This window comes from Colobus angolensis, unplaced genomic scaffold (genome assembly GCF_000951035.1).
Source record: "Colobus angolensis palliatus isolate OR3802 unplaced genomic scaffold, Cang.pa_1.0 Scaffold9, whole genome shotgun sequence".
NCBI classification, from domain to species: domain Eukaryota; kingdom Metazoa; phylum Chordata; class Mammalia; order Primates; family Cercopithecidae; genus Colobus; species Colobus angolensis.
Genome location: NW_012122931.1, coordinates 803,186 through 822,730, shown reverse-complemented (window position 1 = coordinate 822,730; position 19,545 = coordinate 803,186). Strand labels below are relative to the sequence as shown.

At 55.7% G+C, this 19,545-nt stretch overlaps 1 protein-coding gene across 3 annotated transcripts in view; it reads right to left on the bottom strand.

Annotated features, from left to right (window-relative positions):
• The window catches only part of SARDH (sarcosine dehydrogenase), an 88,626-nt gene that overhangs the window by 17,699 nt on the left and 51,382 nt on the right, over nt 1-19,545 (bottom strand). For all 3 annotated transcript variants that reach the window (XM_011931111.1, XM_011931114.1, XM_011931113.1), the window contains 4 exons: nt 17,091-17,229; nt 14,176-14,289; nt 10,089-10,236; nt 3,713-3,806 (listed from right to left, as the gene is read on the bottom strand). In XM_011931111.1, the coding sequence (XP_011786501.1) occupies nt 3,713-3,806; nt 10,089-10,236; nt 14,176-14,289; nt 17,091-17,229 (495 nt within the window). The remainder of the gene's footprint in view (nt 1-3,712; nt 3,807-10,088; nt 10,237-14,175; nt 14,290-17,090; nt 17,230-19,545) is intronic.

Sequence of the window (19,545 nt, the reverse complement as noted above, 5' to 3'; positions counted from 1 at the left end):
AGCCAGCTCGTCCACAGGCCCTGGGGTCAGTCCCAGGGCAGAGCTCCCCAACACGGGCCACACTTTGTTCTCAGCTGAGAGGCCAAGACACTCGGGGCCTTGCCCCACCCTGTCTGTTTCTTGCCAACACTCAGTTCTCTGTGGCCATCTTTGTGGGACTCTCGGTTCCAGGAGAACCGCTTGGCCTGTGGTCACCACTCACCCTGCCCAGGACCTCTCTCCAGTACAGGCTGGGCTGTGGCTACAGGTCCCTTCCTGGGCCCCAACCTCACTCGGGGTCTGAGTCCATCGAGGGCAGGAGCCACATCTTCCATCCTGGAACCCCAGTCCAGCACCCAGCAGGCTCTCAGGCAGGATGTCCGGAGTTCACTTCAGAGCCCTTTGAGCGCAAGTGAGGGAGAGGGCGAGAAGCACGGCACTGGGAATGGATCCTTAAGTTCAGTAAAACACTAGTGCTTGACTGAGAGTCCCAAGTGGTCCAACGTGAGCTGACGGTGCTGGGAGGTACGCCATGGATAACCGCCATGGCCGGCGCACGGCGTGTTTCCCGGCAGCTGAGCCTCCGTACGCATGCAGCACCTCCCCACCCCGTTTCCTGTGTCCCCAGGATCGCGCACACCAGCTGACGCTCATGTCCCGCCTCCCCTGTGTTTCCCCTCCCACCCATCCCACAGGCAGGGACCCCGGCCTAGAAAGCACTGTGCTTCTCTCCCACTCCGCCTGAGACCTAGGGTAGCACCGGGCAAGCGAGGGGCGCAGAATACCGACGGACAGAGAACACCCCCCCACAGAGTGACTCAGAAGGCCGGAACCATGAACCGCAGACCGCTCCAACCCGGTGGGTCCAGCTCTACCCTCTCTCAGACCAATAGTCAGGGTCTATTGGGAGGATGGTGTTCAAGGGAAGTTCCTCCCGGGGCCACTTCCAAAGCAAAGAGGTGGGCCCAGTGTGAAATCCATGCCCAGGGCACTGGAGACGCAGCTGAGGGTTCCAAGTGGTTCTCGGGGAACGTTCAAAGGAACAGGAAAACAGTCACGCCATTCGGGAGGATAAAGCAGCGTGTACAGACTGCAAGGGATGCCCTGATTACGTTTTAAAATCCACAGACAGTCACAGATGACGGGAAGAAGATAGCAGGCAACGCCCTCCACTGTCAACCCTGGTTTCTCTGGGGATGGCATTAGAGGGGTTTTCGCTAACTCGCTGGCAGGCTATGAACGTCCCCAACAGTCCTCTGAGATGCCGCTGACCACCATGTCCCAGCCAGATGAGCTTCGTGCAGCAGCTCACCAGACCTGCCCACAGACCCAGCATCCTCGCTCTGAGGTGGCAAGGATCGTGCCCAAAGTGGGCTCGCTAGAAGCGAGGTCTGCACTCAGCCCCTGTGCTGAATCCTGTGTGCAGTGATGGTTGGAAACTGAGCAATGAGCAGTATTTTATGCAGCTGTGATGTGTTTGTATAACACCAGTTATTTTACACCAATGAGCAGGAGACTGTGGGGAGAAGTGGCCCCTGTGACTGTCCCTGCACCCCCTACACCCCCAATGCTGTGTTTGGCCTGGCCTGTTCCTCTGGGGGACGTCATCCTGGAAGCAGAGCCTTTGTGTCAGCTCAGTGATCACCTGGCCTGGCCTGGCTCCTGGGCCACACAGGTGGAGGTGGACCCAGGCAGCCACGGTCCAGGCTTGGGGAGGCCGCCAGGGCCAGGAAAGGGCCAGCCCCAGGGGAGGGGAGGCAGCTGGAGCTGCCTGTCTGAGAACAAGTCCCAGCAGCTTGCTGGAATGGCCCTGCGGGTGGGGCCGAGGCTGCTGGGCCTCACATGGGAGGGGACGTGTTCCCACCTGGTTGTCTCCCCCTCCTGTAGTCAAACCATACAGAGGCAGCACCTATGCCAAGCCTCAGCAAGGTGGGAGAACCCACGGCTCCCCTCCCCTTCTGCAAACCAGAGCCCAGCTGCAGACAAAGCTGGATGCTGTGTGGACCCCGTGGCCGGCCTGCTGGAGCTGGAGTCGGGCCGTCTGAAGGATATGTGGCCTGGATCCAGCTGTGCTGCTCTCTCTCAGCGCCCACCCTCTCTGGTCCCAGCAGGCAGCTTTGCACCAGAAGCAGGAAGCAAGCTAGACACAGCCAGCCCTGCTTCCTGCCCCTGTGCAGCCTCTGGAGAGGGGAGGTGAGAGCAGAGCCGCCGGGATCTCCCTGGTCTCTGGCTGCCTCCTCCCTGACAGTCATCGCCACGTTGTTTATCTGCTAACGGAACCCAGATCTGTCTCCCAGGACCTCCAGTCCCTCCGCAGGCCAGGACCTCGCTCCTCCCCAACCTTCCTTAGCATTTTCCCCACCCAAACCCCAGATGAACGTAACAGGAAGGAGAGGCAGGGAGGTGCCTCCAAATGCGGCTGTGCACCCGCCCACCCCCTCCTGAAGGCCACATCCGGGTCACTGACACATATCGGGGGTTTCTGGGTTTCTGTAGCCGGGTGGCCCTGAGCAGCCTCTCTGAGCTCCATCTGGGTAACATTCGTCACGCAGGGCAACATCTCCTGCAGCAGGAGTGCTGGAGGGCTCTGGAGGCCCGGTCCCTGCTGCTGCTACATGGCTTACACCCCTGCAAACAAGCAGGGTGGTCATGCACCGAGGTTCTCAACGGGTGATCCTGCCCCCAGCGGACCTTTGCCCGTGTCTGAACACACTTGTGGCTGTCATAACAGTGGGTGCCACTGGCACCCAGCGGGCGGCAGCCAGGGAGGCTGCCACACACCTGTGTCACACAGGAGGGCCCCCAGAGCAGAGAGGATCTGTTCCACCATGTCAGTCGTGCTGAGGTTGGGAGACCCCGTAGCAGAGCCTTCCGCGCTGCGGCGAGGATTACATGGGGAAGCGTGCTGTGATGTTCTCGGAACGGTGTCTGGCACACAGGAAGCCCTCGGCAAACAGGGTCTGCTGTGTTTACCATCCTCATCTCAGCCTCGAGAAGTCAAAGCAGATGCCAAGATGCCTATTTTCCAACGAAGAAACAAAGCCCAGAAGAGGGACGTGCTGGCCCAGAACTAGAACCTGGGCCCCGATCCTGGTCTCTGAGGGAGCCTCCTGCCTGGGGCCGGGTCGCATGGAATCCTGGCACCGGACACCACCACCACCACCACCACCACCACCACCTCAGACAGAAGGGGTGGGCCCTGGCCCTCAGGATAGAGACTTTCTCGAGCTGGCAGGGGATGTGTGCGGTGCTCTTTGGGGACTGGCTGTGCTCCCACCCCAGCAGCCCCTCCTCCCACGCCAACAATGGCAGCTGGGAGGCTGCCACATGGAGACCTCCGGAGCTGGCTACTGCTCAGCAGAGCTCGGTCCTCCTGTTTCCAGGGGGTCACTCGGCCTCGGGAGGGCTGCCCTGCGCCTTTCAGGAGGGGATACAATAAGTGGTGATGCGGACGGTGAGGCCGAGGCCCCCTTCCCTGAGACTGAGTCCCTGGCACGCACCAGGCACTGGGGATGGATAGAAGACGCTGTGACTTTGATCCCCATGACCTCTCCAAGCTCCCAAAAGCCTGTGGGAGGGCTGCCTGGTCTCATTGCCCCCCTTCACAGTTGGGGACCGAGGCCAGGGAGGTAAAGGAACCTGCCCAAGAGTCCCCAGCCCCCAGATCCCCCAGGATGCCCCTCACACCATGCTGCCACCCACGACCCAGAGGACGTGGCCAGCTGGGACCTACCAGGTGCCCGGCGGCTCTCAGCAGCTTGTGGGTGGAGAATGGGAAGGCCTCGTTGCTCAGGTCTGCGTCCAGCACCTCCTGTAGAATGGCCCGGCTGCAGGCAAGAGCAAAGTTGCTCGGTCAGCAAGTGCTCACGGGTGGGGCCTGGGCAGGAAAGGCCCCAGGGACCTGCCATGAGTAGAACAAGTCCCTGTCCTCATGAGACAGATGACAATAAACATGGATTAATAAAAATACACCAAGACAGACGTACGTTCCAAATATACACAAGACAGCCACCTTCCAGCGGGGTAACGCTAGGGCTAGCAGGACCCCTGGGGAAGCAGACTTGGAGACAGCTCTAATGGGACTCGTGATTCTTAGATGGGGAACTGAGGCCAGAATGGTTATCTAACCACAGAATGCCCCTGAAGCCCACAGGCCAGGAGGAACAGAGCAGCTGGGCCAGGTCCACCATCCACATCCCCAGGTCCCTCTAGGTTTCCAACTCGTCAGAGGCTAGAGGGGCCTCAGCTGCTGCTTCGGTAGCCACGGCCCGAGAGAGGAGCTGGCTATGGCCGCCTCAGTGCTGCACAGAAGAGCAGAGTAAGGCCGGGCACGGTGACTCACACCTGTAATCCCAGCACTTTGGGAGGCCGAGACGGGCGGATCACGAGGTCAGGAGATCGAGACCATCCTGGCTAACCCGGTGAAACCCCGTCTCTACTAAAAAATACAAAAAAACTAGCCGGGTGAGGTGGCGGGCGCCTGTAGCCCAGCTACTCGGGAGGCTGGGGCAGGAGAATGGCGTAAACCCGGGAGGCAGAGCTTGCAGTGAGCCGAGATCCGGTCACTACACTCCAGCCTGGGCGACAGAGCAAGACTCCACCTCGAAAAAAAAAAAAAAAGAATAGAGTAACTTGCCCAAGGCAGAGCGAGCGGACTGGGGCAGATTCCGGCCTCCTCCCAGCCCCCTGCAGAAAGTGCTCTTTCCAGACACCACCCTGGTCTGTTCCCGGACCTAACCCTCCAACCGGGCACCTCGGCCCCAAAGTCCTCTGCCAGACATGGGTGTGAGACGCTGAGGCTGCAGACTTGGAGGAGGTAGAGAGCTGGGCTTAGCACCCAGCAGGTGCTAAGAGCCATTTCAACCTCCTAGGGGACTGTCACCTAGTGAGGGCAGGGCCGCACCCCAGCGCCCACAGTGCAGCGAGGGCCCGGGAATGTTCCTGAGCGCTGGACACTCAGTCCATACTCGACAGTTTGCACAGACTTGCTGGGTCCACCCCTAGTTAATAAGCTCTGTGAGGGCGGGGGTTCGCTCCCCACTTCCCCAGCACCACATCTACTCTCACACTTGCCCAAGTACCGGAGACCTCACTGGGGCCAAAACCCATGATCTCCAAGGAAGCCCTCACCTCCTGGGCACGGTGCCCACCTCCAGGTCTAGCCCTCTTGTGCCCCTCCACATTCTCACCCCTTCCCCCGTCCCCACTTAACCCTTTGTCATCCTTCAGCTCTTGGCTCAGCTGTCACCTCCTCCAGGAAGCCCTCCCTGACTCCCCAGGTCTTTTTTTTTTTTTTTTTTTTTGAGACGGAGTCTCACTCTGTTGCCCGGGCTGGAGTGCAGTGGCCGGATCTCAGCTCACTGCAAGCTCCGCCTCCCAGGTTTACGCCATTCTCCTGCCTCAGCCTCCCGAGTAGCTGGGACTACAGGCGCCCGCCACCTCGCCCGGCTAGTTTTTTGTATTTTTTAATAGAGACGGGGTTTCACCGTGTTAGGCAGGATGGTCTCGATCTCCTGACCTCGTGATCCGCCTGTCTCGGCCTCCCAAAGTGCTGGGATTACAGGCTTGAGCCACCGCGCCCGGCCTTACTCCCCAGGTCTTGGTCAGGTACTCGTTGTCCAAGGTCCCACAGTCTCCTGCCAGAGTGTCTCTCACATTGGTTGTACCCACCCCCAAAGCACCCACCCCCAGGAGCTCTGTGCCAACAGAATCCCCCCATCCCAATGTGCCTGGCACAGAGACGGCTCTCAGTAAATAGGACTGACTGAACACCTTGGCTTGGCACAGCAGGGTGAGGCCCCCATTGCTAGGAGATGCCCCCCCTTCTGTCCCTCTGGGGTCCCAGCAGGTGTTGAGGCTGCAGGGTGGGCTGCCCAGAAGTGCTGCTGACCACTAATCCCAATTGTCACAGTGCTGGGAGCCGCCACCCACGTCAGCCTGAGGTGCTCAGCTGTGGTGCAGTTGGCCAAGACCCTTATGTAACCACCCAGCACCCACGTGGTGCCAAGCCCTGGAGAGTGATACCAGCGCCTCAGTCCCAACAAGCACATGCTTTCTGCAGCCCTGAGTGGCAGCCACACGGCAGGGACCCTGGGGCAGGAGCCTGGAGCTGCCACCTGGTCCGAGGCTTTGAAGGGCTCTGACCCAGGCGTGGGCTCAGCAAGCTCAGGGGAAGTCCAACTCCAGGGGTCCACGAGCTTCCCAGTCAGAGGCCCCGGTTCTAGTCACAGGCCCTGTACTTACCCCTCAACCCTACCAAGCCCCAGTCCCTCATCTGTGATGCCATGGGCCATTGTGAGGAACCAGCAAGAAAGCACACACAAAGCCCGTGGTGTTAACCATGACCACAGTGATGGCCAGTTCTGGGCTGTACGACACCGTCTCCCCCAGTCATGCAAGAATGGTTTTGGTTTGTTTCATTTCGGCTTGAGACAAGGTCACGCTGTCACCCAGGGTGGTGTGCAGAGGCACAATCACAGCTCACTGCAGCCTTGACCTCCTTGGGCTCAAGTGATCCTCCAGCCTTGGGCTCCCAAGTAGCTGCGACTACAGGTGTACACCACCATGCCCAGCTAATTGAAAAAAAAAATGTTTTTGTTTTTTTAGAGACAGGATCTTGCTACGTTGCTCAGGCTGGTCTCAAACTCCAGGACTCAAGTGATCTTACCACCTCAGCCTCGCGAAGTGCTGGGGTTGCAGGCATGAGCCACCGTGCCCAGCCTCCACCAGCACATGAGGCTTTTTAAGTTTACATTCACTAGTATTAAAAATGCAGTCCCGGCCGGGCATGGTGACTCACGCCTGTAATCTCAGCACTTTGGGAGGCCGAGGCGGGTGGATCACGAGGTCAGGAGATCAAGACCACAGTGAAACCCCATCTCTACTAAAAATACAAAAAATTAGCCAGGTGCGGTGGCGGGCGCCTGTAGTCCCAGCTACTCGGGAGGCTGAGGCAGGAGAATGGCACAAACCCTGGAGGCGGAGCTTGCAGTGAGCCAAGATCGTGCCACTGCACTTCAGCCTGGGTGACATAGTGAGACTCCGTCTCAAAAAAAAAAAAAAAAAAAAAAAAAAATGCAGTCCCACTAGCCACATTTCAAAGGCTCAGTAGCCACACAAGGCTTAGTGATTGCATGTTGGACCGCTCAGTTATGAAACATTTCCAGAAAGTTCCATGGGGCAGCAGCTCACACAGCCCCTGCTCCGTGGTACAGCAGGTGTGCTGAGCACGTCCTGAATAACAAGTCTGAAAGTGCAGCCTTCATCAGCAGCACCAGTATTATTATTCATCTAAGAAACTTTGGGTTATTTTTGAAAGATAGAGGACATTTTGGAGGAGAAAGTTAAGAAATTACCAGGAGGCAGCGAGCTCCTCTTCCCGCCCTGGCTGCCTCCCCCGCCGCCGCCTGGAGTAGCTGATAATAAGGCTGGGCGCACTGGCCGCCTCCGGGCCGCACCTTGATCTGTCCATCTGCCACCTCCTCCCTCCACGGCCCACCTGTCTCCCCCACACTAAAAATATCCCCACTCCCTGTCTAAGGCTGGCATGGCAATGAAGCCGGAGGATTCCAAGGACCAGGCCTTGACACCCCTCCCTCCACCCCAGAGATGAGGAGGTTGGGATCACTCAGGTGAGAAATGAAAAGCACATAGCACTGCAGCTGCCCGTGGGCCAGGCTGGGGCCTGCATGATTCCACTGCATCCCAGGTCTCTTTCCCTGTCGCTGTGGCCGGCACCTTCCACTCCTCCTCATGCACGAGGAAGCTGTCTCTGTTCCCTGCCCTCCCCCGACCCTCTCAGCACACCCCATCCACTGTCGGGTGCTATGAGCTTCGCCCAGTCCATGGGAACCACCACAATGCCAAACCCTCGTCCATGAGTCATACGAACTCAGCTCATCACTCCCTCCTGGACATCCCTGCCTCCTCGCCTGGCCTGGGGCTCCTCACAGGCCTGCTGGTCCCCTGCCCACTGGCCCAACAGCAGAGAACCCCCACCAAAGCCCAAGCCCAACCATGTTCCTTCTCTGCTCAGCACCCCTCCCTCAGAGGAGCAGCCACTGGGCCTCCAGGATCTCACCCTGCTGCCCTCTGAGCACAGCTGTTGGCCCGTTCCATCCCAGCCTCCATGTGTGCCTCAAACGTACTTGCCTGCCACAGGGCCTTTGCACCTGCTGTTGCCACTACCAGGAGCAGTTCCCCGAGAACACCAAGGCTGGGTCACTCCTTTCCTGCAGGGTTCTGCCCAACGTCTCCTTAATGCACGCTGCTTTCTATGAGCAGCCTCAAGTCAAACTCTTGGCAGAAGCCAGTTAACATTAAAGCACTCGACCCTCTCCAATTCTATCCCTTCATTCAGCAAGCACGCGTCTACCGCGTGCCTCTGAGCACCGCAGTGCATACACTTGGATGGACAGCAACAACTCAGTCCCTCGCAGCCTGAGAGGGCAGCGACGGCCCAGGACTCAGGGAGAGGTGCCAGGGAAAACGGACCCTGTGGCAGGGTCTGGGCACTGCAGCCAGAGTTCTCGGCAGAATCCCAGGCTGACAGGATATCACCCGGACACAGCCCTGCTACGTCAAAGTGCTCATCTCAGTGACCTGCAGGCTGGAGACGCATCTCCCCCCACCCCTCCCCACCTCTCCTTTCTCGTCCTCGCCCCAAAGCTGCCCCCATTATTTTCCAGAGATAGATCACCCCTTTGACACCCTCCATGTACCCAGAAGCGGTGCCCTCATCTCGTGCCTCTTCCTCTTGCCCAGTCCAGCACAGTCACCCTGTCCAGCCCCAAGGCAGATGTGGCAGCAAGAAGCACATTGAGATGAGTGTCCTGGCCCCTTATCCCGGGGGGTTACCAGTGGAAGGCCTAGACTAGGCTGTTTTCTCACAGAGGGTTTGTAACTCTTGAAAAAGGTTGGCAATGAGCGTGTGCAGGCTTCTGAGCACAAAGGGGGTTGCTTCCCCATCAGCCCTGGCACTGACCAGCTGTGTGACCTTGGGCAAATGTCTCTACCTCTCTGTTTCTCAGTTTCTGCATCAGTAAAAATAAGAACAATTATGACCGCCTCAAAGGGCTACTATGGGGATGGGAGATGTTAGCTCAGGCTTGGCAAGTCACGAGTGCTCCACGAGTGGCTGCTAACACGACTGCCCTTTCCCTCTGTCCCCCACCCCTAGTCCCTTCTCCCAGCCTCTGAAGCACAGTCAGAGGGGTTTGTCCAAGGTGCACACCTGCTCAGCCGTCCTTTTGCCCAAGACTCTTCTGTGGCTGTGTGCATGAGCCAGCAGCGGAGGGTCTTCCCGGGTCTTGGTTTCTCATGGGTGGGGAACACAGCCTGGCAGGTTCCCCATAAGCCATGCAGACACCTTGTCATGAGAGGTGTTTCCGGAGGAGCCAGGGACCCCTCGGTGTAGGATATTATTCTGCCCATGTGATCGAGGTGGCATACAGAAATTACCAGCTAGCAGGGCGAACCCTGGCCTGGTTCTGCCCACTTTGGGATGGTGGACGGTAATTCCTAGACTGCACGGGTGACGCAGAGACCGTCCTCCCCTCTGGGATCCTGGGGTCCTCAGTGACTGAACAACTACAAAGTTCAGTCTGACTCATGTTACGGGCTTATCCGCATTCCAGTGCTTTCAAGATATTGATTCAGAACGGCATCTCTGGTTTACCAGAGCGCTTCACTATCCAGAATGGCCCATTCTGGGCCGGAAGCGGTGGCTCAAGCCTGTAATCCCAGCACTTTGGGAGGCTGAGACGGGCGGATCAAGAGGTCAGGAGATCGAGACCATCCTGGCTAACACGGTGAAACCCCGTCTCTACTAAAAAATACAAAAAAACTAGCCGGGCGAGGTGGCGGGTGCCTGTGGTCCCAGCTACTTGGGAGGCTGAGGCAGGAGAATGGCATGAACCCGGGAGGCGGAGCTTGCAGTGAGCTGAGATCCAGCCACTGCACTCCAGCCTGGGCGACAGAGTGAGACTCCGAATCAAAAAAAAAAAAAAAAATGGCCCATTCTGGAGAAGCGGTTCTGCCCAAGGGCCTGTTGGAGGACCTGGGTCCAGGGAGCAGGTGTGCCCAGGGGCGGGCTCCCGGTCCTGTCTCACCTGGCTGGGCCCTGGATGCTGACCATGCCCAGATCCTCGGAGCTGTCAATGAGCTGGCACTGGAACTTCTGGTCCTGCAGCACGGTGGTGATGTGGGACCAGTTGTGCTGGGCCACGGCCCCGCCCACGGCCAGGTAGTAACCGTCCCCTGGAAGAGAGGCACCTGGACTTAGGGCAGGATTTCAGGGCCTGGGAGGTGGGGACAGAGAGGATGGCCCAAGGGTCTCCCGGCTGAGAAAACAGATGCACTCTCAGGGGCCTGTGCCTTCACAGTGCCCAGGGACCGTATCGTCCTTCCCTTGGTCTCCCAGGGCCACACCCTGCACAGAGTATCCTCTGAGCCATGGGGGTTAGGAGAAGGACCTGCTTCTCAACCCCTACCACCCAGCCCTCTGCAGACACCTCAAAGGGATGCCCCCACCCTGGGAGGACGGTGTCTTGGGAACACACAGGCCTAGGCCAGCCGGGCCCAGATGCAGCTCACCGGCCTCACTTCTCACCTCTCTGAGCTCCCATTTTCTCATCTGTAAAAGGGGTAGACCCACAACATCTGGCCCCACAGAGCTATTGGGAGCACCTCTTAGATGAGCGACCTCTCAGGGCCCCATGCAGGCCCCAGCCAGGCTGCTCCCTCCCTTCCTCCTCTTGACACCATGAGGACAACAGAGAATGAAGGCAAAGACAAGCCAGTCCTCAAGGGGTTCCCCGACCCCTGGGCTGGGGCTGTTTCTGGACAGCATCCTCAGCCCTATGCCAGACAGACACCCCACCTCACCTCCCTCAACATACACACACACACATACACACACACACACACACAGCCACTCTCAGGTCCCTGGCTCCTGGGTGGCCCCACCAGTCTGCAGCTATCCCAAGTCTCTCCCAGGAGGGCATGAGAGCTACTGAGGCCAATTGGTGCCCAGGGAGATGGCAGTTGATGGGCCTGGCCTCCTATGGCCCTGACCATCCTGATCAACTTTCCTGAAAACAAAATGCCAGTCCTGAGGCCAGTGGTCAGTCAGCCCAGGTCCAGGCCTGGCCTGCAAAGCTGACATGGCAGAGAACAGTGAGAAAGCAGGGTGGCCGGGGGACTTGCGCCATTGGCACTGGGTGTTGGGGGAGCTGTGGGCTGTGCACCTCATTTTGTGCTTTTCAGTATCGTCGGAATGGTTCCCAGGAGCATGTATCCTTTTGTAAGCTTACAAAAAGATCAATAAAGATCATTTAAAATGACTTTTAAGATTGACAGCTGCTTTGTACACCACCTTGATCACATGTAAATCATCACATTCTCTCGGCTTCATGGTGATCTGATGTAGTATGGGTAGGTAGCACACGTATTCAATACGTGCATATTTAATGCCCATGCATATTCATAACTCAGACAGTGCAGTTTTGAAGCCTGAAAGTAAAGCAAAGCCCACACGGTGGTCTTCTCCTGTTGAGTGGTGTCCCCAGGCCCCGCAGAGCCCTGGAGGATGTGACTCACTGTGCTAACTCCACACCCACCAAGTGCAAACCTTCCCAGCAACCAGCACCACCGATCCCCAGCCCTCAGCTCTAGGAATCCACCAGAATCCTCTGGAAAGCTAATTGTGCACCACTGGGAGATGGCTCAGCGTTCAAAGCACTTTCCTGACAGCTTCCCCTTATAGGGGGGGACGAGCAAGGTCCTCATTCCCCAGCCAGAGAAACTGAGGCTAAGGGAGGCTGGTCCCCAGCCCCCCCCCAGCACCCCCAGGCTCTGACACAGTTCTCCATCACAGTTCCGGGAGGCGCGTCTTCCTGACTCCATTTCACAGATGGGGGAAACTGAGGCTCAGGGAGGCAGTTCGCTGAGCCAGGCAGTGGCAGGGCCTGGCCAAGATTTTGGTGACCTGTGTCCTCATTTTGGCCCCTCTACTGTCTCCCTAGCTAGACTCACTAAGTCTGCAGTTACGGGCTGTGCCTGGGCCACCCCTCTCCTACGGGCTGATGCCCAGCTCCTTACGGGCATCACTCCTCTCAGCTCAGAGATGCCATTTTGGCTGAATGACCCAGAGAGGACCAGCGATGGGCAGGTCACACTGGTTCTCACCAACACACCCTTGTAGCCAGCAGCTCCTACCCATCCTTCCAGGCTCAGGCTGGCCATCTCCTCCAGGAAGCCTTGCTCATCCCAGCTCAGCGGCTTCACACGGCCCTCCCTAACACCTCGCTCTTTCCCATCCCCTTGTGTGTCCCCCTCCAGGTGTCAGGGAGCCCTTCCTGTCCCCGTCTGCACATATAGCCCACTATGGGGTCCCTGAAGCCGCACCGGCCTCCTTCAACTCCTCCCAGCTCTGGCTGCCCTGGTGCTGCTGCACAGCACAGGCTCCGCAAGGACTGTTGAGGGAATGAGGGAAGGAATGAGCTCATGGATCCATGAAGCACAGGCCCTGTGGCTCAGCACATGGCTCTCTCAGCCTCCATGTCACCGCGACGGCAAGACGGAAGGGGTGGGCGAGCTCCACGCACCCCACAGGACCCCTCGCTCACACTCGCAGCCTCATCTCTGCCACCAGCCTCAAGGTTGCAGGCCTCACCTCACTACTCGCTGCTTTTGGCAGAACCCCAGAGGCTCAGGAGTCCCCGCCAGCCCCCAGCTTCAAAGACCCCCTGGGCAGTGAGGAACCCGGTCTTCCCACCCTGGCCCCCAATATCCCACCCGCTCTGGTCTTCATTTTTCCTCTTGACCCATCTTACATCCTACACCTTCCACTTATTTTATTTTTTTTAAATCCTGTTTCCTCCCACCAGAGATAGAAACTCCACATGGGCCATAACCTTCTGTGCTTGGTTCATTGCTGGGTTCTCCCTGCCTCAAACCGAGCCTGACCCACAGTCGGCGCTCAAGGAATGCTGCTGAAGGAGCGGGTTATGAGCTGATCATGAATGAACCCCTTTCTCCCCTTGCCTCTCTCCCCCAGTGCCCAAGATGGGGCTCGACACTTACCGAGTCCCAGTGAGGAAACAACTACATTTGCCAGCAGCACGGAGTCAGGTCAAGAACCAGGAGATGTCAGCTTTTCTGAAGGGGCTGAGCCCTCCCCACTGACTGCGCCCCTGCCCCGGGGACAGCACAGAGAGCTGCACAGTCAGCACCTTCCCCTGTGCAAATCCCGTCCCAGAGGCGACAATGCCCCTTCGTGGAGAAAGAGAATGTTTCCCTCTCTGCTTCTCCATCCCTGGCGGGGATGGGTTACAGGACAAGAGATCACATGGCTCCTGTGTGAACCCAGGGCAGGATCAGGGAGCTGAAGGGACAGGAGGCAGGTCCTGGCTCTGGTAACAGTCAGGGCTGAGCAAACAAGGCATGAGGGTACTGAGCTCATGGGTACCCGTCACGGAGGGCATGCAAGCAGACATGGAGTGACTGCAGAGGGCAATGAGGCATCGGTGTGGGCCCCAAGCCGGACGTCTTCTAAGGGCCTATCCAAGCCCCAGACTAGGGGGTCACACGGGCCTGAGAAGTCAACCCAGCAAGGAAGTCAGTGGCAGAAAGGAGCCGACTGCTCGGAGTGGGAGGCACGGCTCAGCATTGGCACGCTCTGTTCCGGGCAACCGAGCTGAGCACGCCCACGCTGCAGCCACTCCGAAACGCAGCAGTGTGGACAGGTTCAGAGATGCAGTCACGGGGGAGAGTGGGCACTGGGGGAGAGAGGCAAGGGGAGAAAGGGGTTCAGTCATGATCAGCTCATAACCCGCTCCTTCAGTAGCATTCCTTGAGCACCAACTGTGGGTCAGGCTCGGTTTGAGGCAGGGAGAACCCAGCAATGAACCAAGCACAGAAGGTTATGGCCCAAGTGGAGTTTCTATCTCTGGTGGGAAGAAACAGGATTTAAAAATAAATCCTGAGTACTGGGAGCTCCAGCAGTGCCGCCTGAACAAAGCCCGCAGTTACCCTGAAACGAGACCTCTAATCTCCCAGCCCTGACCATAGTGGGCACAACAGCTAACGACAGAGCTGCCGTCAGCAGCTCATCCCGTCCATCCTGCCCTGTCCACTACCATCAGTCCACAGAGCAGGCCACAGTCACAGCACCCTGCACACAGAGGCATCCCATACCTTCAAAGGCGGGGGCCAGCGGGGAGGCCTGGTGGCTGGGTGCCAGGCGGCTGACAGTCAGGTCACTCTCGGTGCCTCCACGGTGGTTGAGCATGCAAGTGTACACGGTGGAGCCTGTGAGAGGGAGAAGGAAGCCGGGTCTGTGCTGAGGCCCCAGCCAGGTCTGTGCTGCCTCAGTTTCCCCAGGGCCGCTCACAGGGGCAGCTCCTTGCTGCAGTCTGGATAACTCCTAGACAGGATGCCCTACCTGGAGGTGACCTGGAGAGCCCCTCAGCCCAGGGATGTCATTTTCAGCTGAATGACTCAGAGACGTCTGGCCTTGGGCAGGTCATCCCATCACCGTCACCCTTGTGGGAAGGAAATGCCTTGGCACTGGCCCCTCCCACCCATCCACCACCATGCTGAGAAGTTTCTAGGGACAGGATTCATGTCCCCCATTCATTCTGGGGCTCCTAGCACCGTGCCTGGTACCGGAGAAGACTCCATAAATGTCTGTGGCATAAATTACTTTGTGGATGGAGGATGGATGGACAGATGGGAAGGTGGGCAGATGGATGGGAGGAAGGGAGTGGGTGAGTAGAAGGGGGAACAGATGTATGGCGAAACAGGGATGTGTGGGCTGGTGGATGGGTGGATGAAAGACTGAGTGGGTGGCTGGATTAATGGGAGGTGAGCAGCAGGTGCCTAGGAGTCTGGGGAGTGAGTTTGTTGGTTGGCTGGCTGGAGAGATGATGTTAGGGGTTGAATTGTGTCCCCCCTAAAAGATACGTGAAAGTCCTCACCCCAGGACTGGGAATGTGATCTTATTTGGAAATGGGGTCTTTGGATATGTGATCAGGTTAAAGTGAGGTCATTAGTGTGGGCCCTCATGTAATCTGACTGCTGTCCTTAAAAGAGGAGAACACGGGCCGGGCGCGGTGGCTCAAGCCTGTAATCCCAGCACTTTGGGAGGCCGAGACAGGCGGATCATGAGGTCAGGAGATCGAGACCATCCTGGCTAACCCGGTGAAACCCCGTCTCTACTAAAAAATACAAAAAACTAGCCAGGCGGGGTGGCGGGCGCCTATAGTCCCAGCTACTCGGGAGGCTGAGGCGGGAGAATGGCGTAAACCTGGGAGGCGGAGCTTGCAGTGAGCTGAGATCCCGCCACTACACTCCAGCCTGGGCGACAGAGTGAGACTCCCTCTCAAAAAAAAAAAAAAAAAAAAAGAGGAGAACACAGCCGGGCATGGTGACTCATGCCTGTAATCATAGCACTTTGGGAGGCCGAAGCGGGAGGATCACCTGAGGTCCGGAGTTTCAGACCAGCCTGGCCAACATGGCCAAACCTTGTCTCTACTAAAAATACAAAAATTAGCTGGGCGTGGTGGTGGGTGCCTGTAATCCCAGCTACTCAGGAGGCTGAGGCATGAGAAAAACCTGGGAGGCGGAGCTTGCAGTGAGCTGAGATCCCGCCACTACACTCCAGCCTGGGCGACAGAGCGAGACTCCATCTCAAAAAAAAAAAAAAAAAAAAAAAAAGAGGAGAACACAGCCGGGCATGGTGACTCATGCCTGTAATCATAGCACTTTGGGAGGCCGAAGCGGGAGGATCACCTGAGGTCCGGAGTTTCAGACCAGCCTGGCCAACATGGCCAAACCTTGTCTCTACTAAAAATACAAAAATTAGCTGGGCGTGGTGGTGGGTGCCTGTAATCCCAGCTACTCAGGAGGCTGAGGCATGAGAATCACTTGGACCCAGGAGGTGGAGGTTGCAATGAGCTGAGATCACACCATTGCACTCCAGTCTGAGTGACAGAGTGAGACTCTATCTCGAAAACACACACACACAGACACACACACACACACGAGAACACCTGGAGAAGGCCTTGTGACACAGGCAGAGACTGCAGTGACGCAGCTGCACACCAAGGAAGGCCAAGATTTCCTGCCACCACCAGCAGCTGGAAGAGCAAGGAAGGGTCCTCTGCAGAGTGTCAAGTACAGACACCCTCATTTTGACCTCCAGTTTCCAGAACCGTGACAATAAATTGCAGTTGTTTTAAGCCACCGGGTTTGTGATCCTCTGTTCTGGCAGCCCAGGACACTCATGAAGACGGGGATGCGTGAGCTTTTGGGTGGGTGGGTGGGTGACGAAAAGGCAGATGAAGATCCCAAGTATGTCCCAAATATGGCTTGGGACATACTTACATTAAAAATGAGTCATGGCCGGGCGCGGTGGCTCAAGCCTGTAATCCCAGCACTTTGGGAGGCCGAGACGGGCGGATCACGAGGTCAGGAGATCGAGACCATCCTGGCTAACACGGTGAAACCCCGTCTCTACTAAAAAATACAAAAAACTAGCCGGGCGAGGTGGCGGGCACCTGTAGTCCCAGCTACTCGGGAGGCTGAGGCAGGAGAATGGCGTAAACCCGGGAGGCGGAGCTTGCAGTGAGCTGAGATCCGGCCACTGCACTCCAGCCCGGGCGACAGAGCAAGACTCCGTCTCAAAAAAAAAAAAAAAAACAAATGAGTCATTATGTATCCAAAATTCCAATGTAGCTGAGCATCCTGTGTTTCTATTTAATTCTGGCAATGCCACCTGTGATAGCATGGTGGGGACTGGGCCCCCCAGTCCCAGGAGAGAGGTAGCTGAGGGCCAACTGCCACACATCCTGTCTGGAACAGAGTAGAGAGGAAGCTGGAGGTGGGGAGGAGAAGGAGGGTGGGAGGGAGAGGTGGAGGAAACTAATGAGGGCCTGGGGTCTGGGATGGGGCAAAAGGGGCCGGACAAGGGAGCCCAAGGCCAGGTGAGGGCAAGGAGCAGTGTACTCAGGGTGACTGAGGGGGACAGGGTGGCTTGCCAGTTCGTCTCAGTGCCTGAGGCTGTGCCCATGGAGTGACAGGAACATGCCCCCCAACCCCAGACTCCATACCTGGGGGTCGGCTGACATCTGCGGAGAACAGCCAGTCGGCAGCCTTCCTCGCATCCAGCCCCACCAGGTAGAACTTCCCAAAGTAGGACATGTCAAACACAGCAGCGGCCCCTCTGCAGGCCAGACACTCCTTCTTGATCTGAAAAGTTCCAGGGAGGTGTGAATGCCGCGGGGCCCTCTGGGGTGTGCTTCTTCCTCAAGAACGTGGAGAACGGAGGCTCTTTCCAACATACCTGTACTGAGCCTCCCCTCCCTCTCTTCCAGCCCAATCAAGCCCTTCTCAGCTCAGGTGCACACTGTGACACATGCTTCTCAAGCACAGGACATGCTCCCCAGGACAGATTATATGCTAAGCCACAAAACAAGGCTCAATACATTCAAAAAGGTTGAAATCATATAAAGGATGTCCTCTGACCACGATGTAATTAACTTAGAAATCAGTAGCAGAAGAAAAATTGGAAAATTCACAAATAAGTGGAAATTACACAACACACTGCTAAAGAACCAATGGATCAAAGATTCACAAAGGGAGTTAGAAGTTACTGAATTAAATGAAAATGAACGCACAACACCAAACCACTTATGAGATGCAGCTAAAGCAATGCTCACGGAGAAATGTCTGCTTGTGTGTGCTTGTATGACAAAAGAAGACCTCAGATCAATAGCCTGATCTTCCACTTTGAGGCACCAGAAAAAGAGCATAATTAAACCCAAAGCAAGCAGAAGGAATGAAATGTTAGAACAGAAATAAATAAGAACAGAAAAATAGGCCGGGCGCGGTGGCTCAAGCCTGTAATCCCAGCACTTTGGGAGGTCGAGGCGGGCGGATCACGAAGTCAGGAGATCGAGACCATCCTGGCTAATATGGTGAAACCCCGTCTCTACTAAAAAAAATACAAAAAACTAGCCGGGCGAGGTGGCGGGCGCCTGTAGTCCCAGCTACTCTGGAGGCTGAGGCAGGAGAATGGCGTAAACCCGGGAGGCGGAGCTTGCAGTGAGCTGAGATCTGGCCACTGCACTCCAGCCTGGGTGGCAGAGCGAGACTCCGTCTCAAAAAAAAAAAAAAAAAAAACAGAAAAATAGAAAAAACCAGCAACACAAAAAGTGGATGTTTTGAAAAGATCAACAAAATTGACAAACTTCTAGCTAGAGTGACAGAGAAAATGAGAGGACTCAAAGCGCTAAAATCAGGAATGAAAGAGAGGATATCATAACTACCCTGGAGAAATAAAAGGGATTCTGAGGGAACTCTATGAACAACAGACTAGACACGAAATGGACAAATTCCTGGAAACACGTATGCCAACAGACTAGACACGAAATGGACAAATTCCTGGAAACACACAAATTACTGAAACAGAATGAAGACATCACAAATCTTAATAGAACTAAAACAAAAAAGAGATGGAATTTGTCATTGAAAAATTGTCCACAATCCCAGGTCCAGATGGCTTCCCTGATGAATTTTACCAAACAGTCAAAGAACTAATACCCATTTTTCCCAAACTCTTCCAAAAAATATGAATAGGAAATACTTGCCAATTCACTCTAGGAGGCCAGCATTACCCTGATGCCAAAAGCAGAAAAAGATACTATAAGAAAACTACAGACCAGTATTTCTTACAAATATAGACACACACACACAAAAATCCTCAACAAAATACTAGCAAATCAAATCCAACAACATAGGAAGAGATTACACACCACGATCAATGGGATTGGTCCCAGGAACGTGAGGTTGGTTTCACATTCAAAAATCAATTGATGTAATGCAACACATTAAGAGAACAAAGGACAAAACCATCTGATCCTCCAATAGATACAGAAAAGTATTTGACAAAATTCACCTGTTCGTGATAAAAAACACACAACAAACTAGGAATATAAGGGAGCTTCCCTCACCTGATGAAAGACACCTCCAAAAATCACATAGCAAACATGATACTTCATGATGAAAGATCAAGAACAAGATGGGGGTCCCTTCTTGCCACTCTTTTCAACATTGTACTGGAAGCTCTAGCCAGGGCAATTAGGCAGGAAAAGAAAAATAAGAGGCATCCAGATCAGAAAAGAAGAAATAAAAACATCCCTATTTGCCAATTACAGTATCTTGTATATAGGAAATCCTAAGGAATCCACTAAAAAAAAAAAAAAAAACAAAAACTGCTAGAATAAAATAGTTCAACAAGGTTGCAGGACAGAAGGTCAATATATAAAAACGTACAAAAAACTATTGTATTTCTGTATTAGCAATGAACAATCTCAAAAGGAAATTTTAAAAAATTCTATTTATAATATCATCAAGATAATAAAATGCTTAGGAATAAATTTAATTTAAAAGTCCAAAACTTGGCCGGGCGCGGTGGCTCAAGCCTGTAATCCAGCACTTTGGGAGGCCGAGACGGGCGGATCACGAGGTCAGGAGATCCAGTCCATCCTGGCTAACACGGTGAAA